The 11,821-nt window shown below is 42.3% G+C and overlaps 1 protein-coding gene across 1 annotated transcript in view; it reads right to left on the bottom strand.

The window, feature by feature from the left end:
* Nucleotides 1–6,141: 6,141 nt before the first annotated feature.
* FHDC1 (FH2 domain containing 1) overlaps nucleotides 6,142–11,821 on the bottom strand; it is a 33,315-nt gene continuing 27,635 nt past the window's right edge. The window contains 1 exon segment of the mRNA XM_026088188.1: nucleotides 6,142–10,199. Within this exon segment, the coding sequence (XP_025943973.1) occupies nucleotides 8,154–10,199 (2,046 nt within the window). The 3' untranslated portion in view covers nucleotides 6,142–8,153.

The following is an 11,821-nucleotide window of genomic DNA, read 5'->3' as shown; positions in this document are numbered from 1 at the left end:
TGGGCAGGGTAGGAGTTAAGATTTGGCTTGAGACAAATGTTTTCACTTTGGCCATCTCCTTGCTGTCTTACTCGGTATGAGGTTCATTCACAGCCTGAACTCTGCTCTTGGACCATCTCTACTGCTGTGTGAATTGGTCTCACAAATTGGAGAGGTCACTAAAAGCACCAGTAGGAGCTGCCATGTGATCCAGCCCACGCTCCATCCGGCTGAGTTACAAGTCTCTGGCAATAGACTGTATCCAGTTCTCCTGAGGAACAAAGGCAGAATTTTCCTGCAGCGAAAAAATATTAGATAGATTTCTAGGCTTACCAATTAGCTGCTGCTTTACACCCTAAACATGATCATTTATAGCACTTTGGGATGAACACAGTGGTTATGTCGTAAGCGGCGGTATGCTAATTTTATTAGAAAAGCCACATTACAAGAAAGGACATGTTGCTATCTGTAGTGTCAAATTTATCAGGAGACTTACTGCTGAGCTCTATAGTCATAAACATATAACTCATCCTGGAGGACACAAATTTGTCATTGGGAATATTTATTGCAATTTACTATTCCTCTTGGCCCTTAGGTCCTTTAAGAACAGGTTAGGCAAACATCTGCCAGGAATGGTTTAGCTATAGCTACTACTGCCTTGGGGCAGAGGGACAGGCTCCCTGAGCTGCCTAGGTTCCTTCCACCTCTGTTTGCTCTGGATCAATTACGGCACTGTCACCAGCTGGCCGCATTAACCCACACTGAGGTTTAGCAGCGCTGGTGCCTCTCTTTTGGAGCCAGTTCTTAGCTTGCTTACTGCAGATCTCTCACTGCTCCCCCTCTCTGTTTGCCCAAACCACAAATGTTCACCCTTTCCCACAAGCCTCTGCAACTTCCAGTGCTTTTTTTCCCCCCTCTAATTTCTCCTTAGTCACAAACTTATTTCATTCTTGCATCCAGCCTTCTGCTTTCAGAATTTTCCCAAATCTCTTTCTTCACTCCTGCCTTTACCTGCTGACTTCACATCACCATCAGCCACCTAAGGCAGACTAGTGTTAAAGTTGCAATACATTCATTGGACTAGGTGGCAATCACATTTCAAGCCTTAGCCTACAGAAGACCAGCATTTCACTGTGTTTTGCCACCTTCAGCACCCTTTTTTTCAGTAACACTTTTGCCATGACAACCATATGCCTCCCTCTTATAATCATTTTGCACTAAGAACACCACCCTGAGGCCCTCAGCCAACTGACCTGACTTTGAAGTGAGCCCTACTTTGAGCAGGAGGTTGGGCTAGATGACCTCCAGAGCTGCCTTCTAAACTAAATTATTCTATGGCTTAGACTGTAACCTCTTGGGAGGAAAGACTCTGTCTTAAACAGGGTTCAGTTATTTTTAGAAGGAGCACATATGAGTACTAAGTACTCACAGCAATAATAAGTGCATACACTATATAAATATGTTATGCATACATTTGAACTGCTATCCACTTTATGCAGTGATTAGTCACTTCCTCGAGGAAAAAAAAAAAAAAAAAAAGACTAGATACTCTCCAGGAGGCATCCTTGGGCTTCTGAGTGCTAGTTCTTGCTGTAGAAAGGTCTTAGTCCTTACCACATGGGAGAAAACCAAAGTTAGCAGCCTCATAAAATCCAGCCCAAAATCTATCAGAGCCTTAACCCACACCATGAAAAGCTACATGCTACTTTAAAAAATAATAATATAATTATTTTGCTTAGGTGCACAGGTAAGCAGCACCAAAGCAGTTGTAGGAATCTATTAGCTCGTGGCACCAAGATTATGGGTGGGGTTGAGTAATCACTTAGCAGAACTGCGATTTAAGCTTAGTCATTGACATTCTTTCATTACAGCTTTTTAGACTTGAACCACAAAGCCAAATCACACCTTTGTTCGAAGAGACTTTCCTCATCCACCTCCAGAAGATCACCCCGTGCACTCATCTCCTCAGCCTCTGCCCCCCCACAAACTGCTCACTGTAGGGGGTGAGCAATGTTAATATATAAAAGATTCAAAGATGCACTTCTGACTATTCCTCTGCTCTTACAACTACCTCCAGCTACTCACTCACAGTGACAAGGCTACAAAATACAAACAGGTAAACCTTAAAAATACTGTGCATTTTTGTTGTTCTATTCCCACATCCTACTAGAAGCTGGCAGAGAAAAATCTCAGCTTGCAGATGATCCAGGCGGGTGGTGGGGAAAAGACCTACCACTGGCAGAAAGAACAGGAAGAAGTAAAACAGCCATTGAAGAGTCAAGAAAGAAAGAGCAGTATAAAGTGAGCAGAAGAATAAAAAAATAGTGGAATGTGAAAGGAAGATAAACTAAAGACAGGGGATGAGTTGTTAGTGGAGAATGGAAAATTTAATACAGGAGGATGGATAATTATAATAGAGGAAATAGGAGTGGGAGGAAACAGTCATGAGATGTAAAGGGGCAAATACAGCTGTAAAAGGGTGGGGGGGGGGAGAAAAATCAAAACCACATTTGTGCCCATTTTTCATCCTAAAATGGGAGATTAGAGATTTACACAGGGAATATGTTGGAATCAGTTTTGAATACTGCATGAAAAATACCAGAAACAAAACCAAAGCTAGCAACGTGTCTCATTTTCAGCACCAGAACTCAAGAGACTCAAGTAGTACTCAATCAAATATTTTCTACAAAGATTCAATGGAGGCAGGCACAAGAGATTCCCAATTTCTCCTGGAGACTGTGGTCTATATCTAGATTTGCCAGAGGCAGCAGATCACATAGAAAAATATGAGGATGCTAATGATATAGGGGAAAGGTTCCATTATGGTTTTGAGAACTTGTCTCCAGTTATGCCCACTCATTTGTCATTACCACATTTTCCCTGTATACAAATCTATTTCCATAGTTAACACACCAATTACTGAACAGCAGTAATTTGTAATTACCAATCACATACGTGTCCAGCTTAGAAACAGAAATATCCTCAAGTCTCAGAACTTGTGGTAGTCCACTGAAAAGACATAAAAGCTTACTTTTTTGAAGAAACTATCAGAAGTGCACCTAGACAGTCCATTAATTTCCCTAAACCTACAGAAAAGGAACATCCGGTGTAAGCACCAAACAACTGGTCTGTTTAGATAACAAGCTGAAAAAACTATGCAGATACAGATGGCGGTTTTACACCCATCAGCCTTGCTATACTGCTCTCAGTTGCACTTTAGGTAGCTTTTTTATTTCTAATGACAATGAAATGGAAGAGTAACATGAAGTAAAATCCATTGTAAACCATTATTTAGAAGTGGAATCAAAGCATTGCTAGCCAGCTCCTTTTGGGTGCCCAAATGAAGGTTGTCTTTGTTCCGTTGCTAGGATTTGTATTTCAGAATAAAGAGGAAACAGTCACTTGGATGTGCTCTGGGGCTAAACAGAGATTCTGCTTTTATGCCTATTTTGCTGCTCAGTCACTGCATCCATTGAAAATATTTGGTGCCCCTGTGCAGAAGTGAGCTGTTTGAAGCTGGCAACTCTATTTAATGGTCAAAGTCTCATTGTTAAAAGAAAAAAAAAAATAGGTAGAGTTCATATCTTTCCTCCACTTGGCCAAAGGTTAGGCCTCAAAGTATTTTTTTTTTTTTTTTTAATAAATAAGGATGGAATAGGAAAGAAAAGGAGCTATTGTTCAGACACGATCAAAAGCAGGAGAGAGACACATCACTGTTCAAAGGGAGTCTTGCCATAGTCTCTGCTTCAGATGGGACAAATGTTCCCAGAAATGCTTGTGGCTCTCTCCCTTCTTTCCAGACAAGGTCACCCATGCCAAGCATTTGCTCAGCAACTACAAACCTCATCCAAAACACCATCACTAAAATCAATACAGTAACATGGCCTCTGTGCTCCCCATCAGTTTAGTGCAAAAAGGAAGGACATCAGCAGCTGGAGATAATGAGCTTTTTTTCCTTTTCAAGAGGAGCAAGCTGCTACCTGAGACAGTTCACGTTCTGCAATCTCAGCTTTCAGTCTGAAAAGGCACAGAAACCAGCACTACGGCAAGGAACAACCGTAGGCTGGAAGCAACTTCTCTAAGTGCAAGTAGTTGACGCTGGTGGTGAGTGGGTCTCTCCCAGTCACACGTTGGGAAGACAAACGCACATGCTTGCAACAGGAGGGCTTCACACATTCTTTGCTTCAGTGTCACTTTCTTTCCCAATTGCAAGGTTATTTGCTCAGACGCCAGTTTTCACAGTATGCAAGATTTCCAGAATGCATCCTTCAGCCAAGAGCACAACACAGATTTTTATATTAGCTTACTGGTAATAGAAAAGTAATGTATTTCTGGCTATTTAGATAGTGACGTGGCTAAAACAGACTCCTTTGTTTCAGGCAGCTGTTAACAATACCTGTAGGGAACTGTTCCCAAGGCAGTTATCTCTGGCACTGGCAGCAGTAGGATGTAAACAGCATGTATCAAGTTAATGGAAAACATTGAGCAGCCAAATCTGAAAGGAAACGCATTTAACTGGGCCTCTTTCGCAGGGATTACATTCTCACGTGTAGCAGCAGAAATGATTTTCAGCGGGCAGGTCTTCCTGGGTGCGGACAGCCATGTCGCTGCTGCAGTGCTGCCAAAGCCCTGCCAGCACGGCAGGGCCAGAGGCAGCGAGCCCTGCGGAGAGCAGGCAACGGCAGAGTCACGGTGCAGGAGCACCGGGATCAGCGCTGAGCCAGCTTCCAGCCCTGAGCTGACTCATGTCTGATTAGGTCAGAACAAACGTGTGACTGTCTGCATCCGTCCGCACAGACGTACCCTAAGATTAGAAAGATACCAATGGGTTATTTTGAATGACATTGTCCGGACTTGTACACAGCGAAAGGTGTGATGGGAACTCTTTCTGTCTTTCCTGATAATTTAATGAGCTGTTGTAATGAGGGATGCACTGAGCCCCTGATTTGTATGCAGTTCCCACATGAAACGTGAATATTAAATTCCTCTAAGAGTGAATCAGCACCTCTCTCTCACTCCCACAGCTCTCTCCCCTATGTCTCAGTCTCTACCTGCTCCACAGCTCCAGATCCCCTCGTGCTCCCCTGGGCTCCCCCACTTCACTGTCACCTCATCCCACCCCCTCAAGCCATCAAAAGAGACAGATTCAGCTCTGATGACGATCAAGAGCATCAGCCATTTGGCAAAACAAAGCTGTGAAAAGGTCTCATTTCTTCAAAACTGACTGCAACCCAGCTAGCCCCATGGCCTGTTAGCATTTGGGAAAATTTCATGACATGGGAAATTAAACCCACAGGGCATCGCCGTCTCTGACAGCTGGTAGTTTAAATAATGAATTGGTAATTATAAACCTTTTGAAATAAAAATGAAGTCTAAAAAAACATAAACTTTTGAGACACACCTTTTGATGGCAAAGGGCTTTCCCACGTAGATCACATCAACAGCCATCACTCAGCACTGGCAGACAGCAGGTGCTTGCCACCCCATCTGGGGAGAGAAGCACTCACCAAACAAGAAAAGTCAGGGCCTAAACAAGTTTGCAAATAGCAGCAATTCCAGTACAAAAATCATTTCCATAGCAGAGGGGAGGAAGTGTTCCCTGAGGACAAGGAGGCTGGCTGCATTTCAGGTTTTCTGCTGTATAGATGTTCTTTTTCATACAGTAAAAAAAATAATGGGACAATGGGATGAAATGTAAAAATTCAGAAGTGCAGTATAAGAGTCAACACCTGCTCCTGCAAAACAGGCTATCCTTTATTTTCAAAGCCCTGGGAGTTGTAAACCAGGATTTCTCAATAAAGTGTGCTAAGCTAAAAGGTATGAAGATAGTGACAGATCCAGACCTGTTAGTGCCATGAACGTTTGTCTTGGCCATAACATACAATGCGTACAGCAAGTGCTGCATCTACCATCTAATGCCCTTCACATTCGACCCAAACCTGTGCAGGAAGTCCTGCCTCAGGAACGTTTGGAGGCTGAACAGCATGCCTTAGTATAAGAACAAACCCAGCATTTTAACTGCCCAAATTACTGCTGCAAAGACCCTCATTTTGGGGCTTTCCCATAGTCACCTACATCCAGATTCCAGCTGCTCGAGACCTCCAGGACCAAAGCCAAAACTACAACAGGAAAGAGAAGTATAAACCTCATACCCAGCAAATGGGAAGTTTATTAAACTACCAAGTTACTCCGAAATGTATAAATGTTCCATTAAATACATTGTTTTCTTTTACACAGATTTATAGAAATTTATTTACATATTCCAAACACATTTAAATTATTTTTCAAGCTTGCAACCAATAAAAGTTTTTTGTTTTTTTTTTAAAGAAAAAAGTCAATCACCTRCTCTTGCAGATGTGCATACACACAGATACAAATAGGGAGAAGGGAGACGCTTTTGTATTTAACCCACAAGGGAGGCAGTATCCAAAAGTTTGTAAGATTTAAAGCAAAAATTCACCCTTGCCTGGCAGTGGGTCATATAAATTCTCCCTGTGAGACAGACTCAAACAAGAGGCCCTATGTAATACTTTATGGTGTTTGGGTATGATGTCTGCATCAAGATTTGCTGGTACATAAGAAGAGCTAAGGGCCCATTGCCAAATTCAAGACACAAAGCTGGCTGTCCCTGATAGGAGCCCATGAGAAGCATGTGAGCAATTAAGTGGCTCATTCTCATTGAATTACGCACTCCTAGCACTGAGGGATAGAGCAGACAAGCAGATCTGTTACTAGTAAGTCAATACCACTTGTCCAAATAGATTTTCCTTTTATTTTTTTATTCTTAAATGAGGCCTCATTCATAAGTGAATAAAAAGGCAAATCTTTAAATAAGACATTTAGGAGAACAGTGATCAGTTCCCCCACCTACATACATTTCTCTTGGGAAGGTGCATAGCATGCTGAACAAGTTTTCCCTCATTCCCTGTACCTTACTCTGACAATGTTAAAATTTGTATCTGCAGGAAAAACAAGTGTTTTTATTTTGTAAAAAGCTTATCAAATACAAGTTTAATTCATCCTTTAGAGTCTTTAAACATTAAAAACCACATTTGAAGCAACCAAGGAGGTCCACAAAACATTGCCATGCGTAAGCTATGTGTTTCATGCTAAATATTCATGTTGACAAGGAGGAGAGGAGGAGGAGGAGGAGACAGGGAAACCGAGGGCTTGCTCAGAGCCACTGCAACATTCAAGTAATCTGGTAGTAGATAAACCAGTGGAAACATGGAATGGTAAGAAAGTGCTCTGCACTACATTGCAGCCTTCAAGAGTTGAACTGCAAACATCCTTGATATGTATCATAAATATATGGCACTTCTGTATGACGAAAAGCTGATTAGCTTGCTTGTGACTGAAACAAGTCAGATTAGGAGTGGTCATCATCCCAATGGTTACTGACAGCCCTTCCAACAGGCACAGTCTCCAGCCGTGCTACTCGATGCAGCACCAGTCATAACTACTTGTGCATGCAAGACAGCGCTGCCACATTCTTGGAAAAGAAACTTCCTGCCCAGCAGAAAATTTTCTCCAGACACACATACATTCATAAAACATGCTATAAATTCTGCAGTAAGGTTAAAGACAGCCACAAACAGCAAATGTCCCATTTCACTATTTTTTGGCTAGCAGTTCCCAGTCTGTCCAATTGCCAGCAATGGACTTTGCAACAGGCAAAAAGAGTTCCTGAATCTGAGGAATTAAGAGCAACAAAAAGCACAATCACTTAAGTTCATTTTTGATACTGTTCCACAGGATTCACTTTGACATCAAGAAAGGAACCAACCAGCATAAACGCTTGAGTCTTAGGAAGAATTTTATATACACAAAAACTGGCCTTAACCCACGTTTTCTGTCACAAAGCATTTCATCTTGCAGTTTAACTTCCTTAAAGTTCTTGGCTTTTGGTGACCTACCACATCACAAATGTGCAAATATGTGTTGCTACACTTGTATTCCATCACAGTAGCTTCAAATACATTCAAATTTATACAAAAGGATTGAGACCAGAACACAATTATAGTTGCCCTTTTCCAGTGGTGTGCGGTACTTTGATGAACACATGATGATGCTTACTAGCAATATTACTGTTTTAAGGTATTTCGTGATACAGACATCCAGTGCTTAAACAAGTGTTCACATTCCAAGACACAAAAAGCCCCTCTTCCAAACTGTTATTTCAGTAATGGCTTCAGTATTTTACCTATTGTGGTCCGGTTTGCATCTTTGAGTTTAAGAGAAGACTTCTCCACTGTACCCTGTTCCTTTGACGCAGGCTCCACTTTAGTGCTGACAGTATCTCCTTGAAGGATACCTCTTCCAACAACCCTGGCACTACTTGCTCTCTTTAACATACTCCCACTGTTTTCCTTTGGATTCGGATCATCCGAAGTCACTGCTGGCTTTGTTTTTGGCAGCCTCTGGGACACAGACCTTGTGATGGGTGGAGGTCTGGACGAGCTGGATAGATCCACTTTTGCACGCTTTGAAGAAGAAGCCACTGTGTTCCTTGCAAAGTTTGGGACAGAGGATGGTGCCTTGGGAGCACTGACTGTGGCAACCTTGGTGTCATCTGTGGGGGTCTGGGGTTTTACAGTGGAGCGACACATCTTTGTTTCATCTGTCTTTGATTTGACAGTACTCCTGACAGGTTTAGAGCTTGGCTTCTTCAGAGAGAATCTGTCCCTCTCAAAATGGGCACTGCTTGAGGTGAAAGTCCCCCTTTGCAACTTTGGCTCCTCTACTGATACGCTATGCCTGTAAGGGCTTCTTGGCAGTGTATCTGTTGTGCCTCGGACAGAGCTGCGCCGTGACAGTCGAGTTTCCACAGTACTAGTTTCACGAAGTGCCGGCTTGGCTTCCGGCTTTTTCACACTGCTTGGTGCTTTGTTTGACCGGGAAATAGGCACTACTTTCCTCATACTTTCATTCTCAGAGGCGTTCAAAGTTCTTATGGGTCTAGAAGGAGCTGTGTGGCTAGGGCGAGTGCCACTAGATTTTGAGGAACTTGGAGATCTATCTTTTAGAGAGTTTCTCTTTGGTCCTACTGCGTCTTTGCTTTTTAAGGACTTTTCTTTAGAGAGGGTGTGCTTGCTATTGGCATCATCCTTATCGTTTGCAGAAGTGTGAAGAGACAGATCCTTCACAGAAGCAGAATTCAAGTTTGAGAAGAGTGTTCTAGCCCCATACTGAGCATCATTCATAGAAGAGTGTGCTTTGCCAGTTTTGTTCTTTATTTCATTGCCTGTTGATTTAAAATCATTTCCTTCTGAAGAATCCAATGTCAAAGAACAGTCAGTGGTAGTATCTGACACATAGAGCATCGGCCCATCTTCTCTACTTCCGGAAACACTTGTATCCATAGACATGGGACTGCTGCTGCTGGGCTCTGAAGCTTCACTCTTGCAACCCACTGCCTTGGCTCTATGGTCACGGGCCTCTTTGGAAGTTCTGCAAGCTGGAGGCAGGTCATCATCAGCTGTGCTGAGGGAATGCAAGCTTAGATCATCTAGGGTCTCCAAGTCTGTTCCACCAGCATCCTCTAAATAAATTAAAGGTGTGTCTTCTGCAGGCTTTGTGCCTTGAATATCGAACTTACGTAATCCTTTAACAAGTTCGTGCTCCTCGATTGCAAGGGCCAGAGCACTTATATCTGGGGACTCCTCGCAAGACACATTGGAAGCACGCACGCTGTAGTCAGTGCTCCTCTGTGAATAACGGGCACCAGGACCAGTCAAGACACCAAAGCGATTGGACTGAGCTGGAGGCAACTGTAGTAGGTCACCACTTTTCACTTTGGTTTCAGACTGTTGGTGTAAGTGCAAGGTATTTAAATTGAGATCTCTACTTTCTTTGGATTCAGGCCAGGCTACACCGGGTCTTGCTTGTCGGGTGTTTGCACGGGGGAGGCTGTTAAACTTGTTTGGATCCTCATCCTTTGAGATCTCCAGGAAACTCTGCAGTTCCCTGTCTGCAGTAATCCCTAGAGAAAGTCGAGATCGTCTGGAATTGGGGTTTCTGTATGAAGGACTTTGAGGTCTCTGCTGCAAGAAGGGAAGAAATTCTTCAAGTCCTTTTTTGGCCAACATCTCTACATCATTTTCACTGCTGCTTCGCCCAAAGCTCCCAAGCTCTCCAGCTGCCCAGGATCGACGCTTCTCCTCCAGCTCCTTTCGTCTTTGCAGATGATGAAGCTCCTGGATCTCTCGTTCTCTATTTTCCTAATGAGGAAAAGCGTAAATACATGTTTCAGAGGACAGTGTCCTATGCATGAAAACAATCTTACATAAATCTTTCTTTCCCATTTTTTCCTACCAAGCTTAGTTCCCTCCACCATCCCTCCCCACAATATACACACACACAGAATCACCATGGCAACTATACATTCTGCAACTGTTAACCATATGGAAAGCAGTTCCCTGCATAACTAATATAGCAGGCATGTAAGTCTGGTCAGCATAAGCAGCACTGAAAAATATGCACAAGTCCTCGCAGAGACCAAGAACATGACCTGTCAAACACAACTAGATTTCAAGTCCACTCACCAGAGTTCCTGCAATAAGATGGAGAGTTTCAAGTCTCTCCCCACAAAGTTTAAAATGAGCAGTTTTATCTGGTGAGTAAACGTCTACTGAATATTACATTCATCCTTTAAGACAAACCTGCTTGATGAGCATACAGCCAATGTGATCATTCCACCCTCCATTATTGCAATAATTGCAACTGTTCCTTAGCAAGTTGAGCTTCTACAGGGAGATACTTACCTCCGATTCAAGCATAATAGATTGGAAATTTTAGGAAAAGACATTACTTAATCGGATATGAAAGTAAATAACAAAAGTTTGCACAATGCCTCATGAACAGTTTGACATCAGCTGACACCTCTCAAGGACCATTAATCGATACCTCATTCAAATTTTGGATCTCTTATTCGTTGTTGGCTTCAAAAATTGGCAACTACTCCATAGAAGTTGCCCAGGGCAGGCTGAGATTTTGGCAGCTGAGCTGAGGGGTTTTGATTCAGAAAGCCATAGAAAGAGATAGTTTGTGTTTGAAAAACAACACAGTAACACGTTTCTACTAAAATCATTGGCAGTGAATTACTAAGAACATCAACATTTTAACTGTCACCTCTAGGCTTCAGATTTAATCTAGCTGAACCTTCAGTTGAACTTTTCAGGTTATTTTCTGAAATGCAGAACCTGGTTTTCTAGAATCAGTACAGCTGCAGCAAAAGAAAGAAGGGGAGGGGCTAGTCTTGACAGAGGATTCAGAAATTACATAATTTTCCTACAGTGTTAAATCTGTTCTCAGCAAGCCTATATGACACACTAAAAAAAAAAACAAAAAAAACCACCCACACACCCACATTTGTCTGAAGCTTTGTGTAGTTGGATCTTTCCATTGTTGTGACAACAGAAGAGCTGCACAACTAGAAGTCGTCTCCTGAAAGCTTTCAGTAAACAAAACAGCCTAACGCCAATGCTCTTTTTGATGAATGAGTTAATCTATACCTCTTAGGGTGGATTTTAGACTACATGGGGCTGTGAAAGATAAGATGCATTAGAGACCTCCGGAACTTGGAAAAGAAGAAGAAAAATCTCACATTTCAGGAAAAAATTTCTGTGGCATGGAGGTTTTTTTTTTTTTTTTTTCTTCACAAGAATGGAACTACAGAATGTATTCTTGCCAAATGCTGAAGCTCAACTTTAAATATCCCTCTGTAAAAAGAACCGGTTAAAAATAGTTGTAGATATTACTAATCACCATAGTAGAGACTGAACATTCTAACCTCACTCAAAACATGTTTCTGGAGATGTTATTCAAAGGAAAAATCTATTTT

This window comes from Apteryx rowi, unplaced genomic scaffold (assembly GCF_003343035.1).
Source record: "Apteryx rowi isolate R43461 unplaced genomic scaffold, aptRow1 scaffold_76, whole genome shotgun sequence".
Classification (NCBI taxonomy): Eukaryota; Metazoa; Chordata; class Aves; order Apterygiformes; family Apterygidae; genus Apteryx; species Apteryx rowi.
The sequence above is the reverse complement of the archived record's forward strand: the minus strand, read 5'-3'. Positions and strand labels throughout refer to the sequence as shown.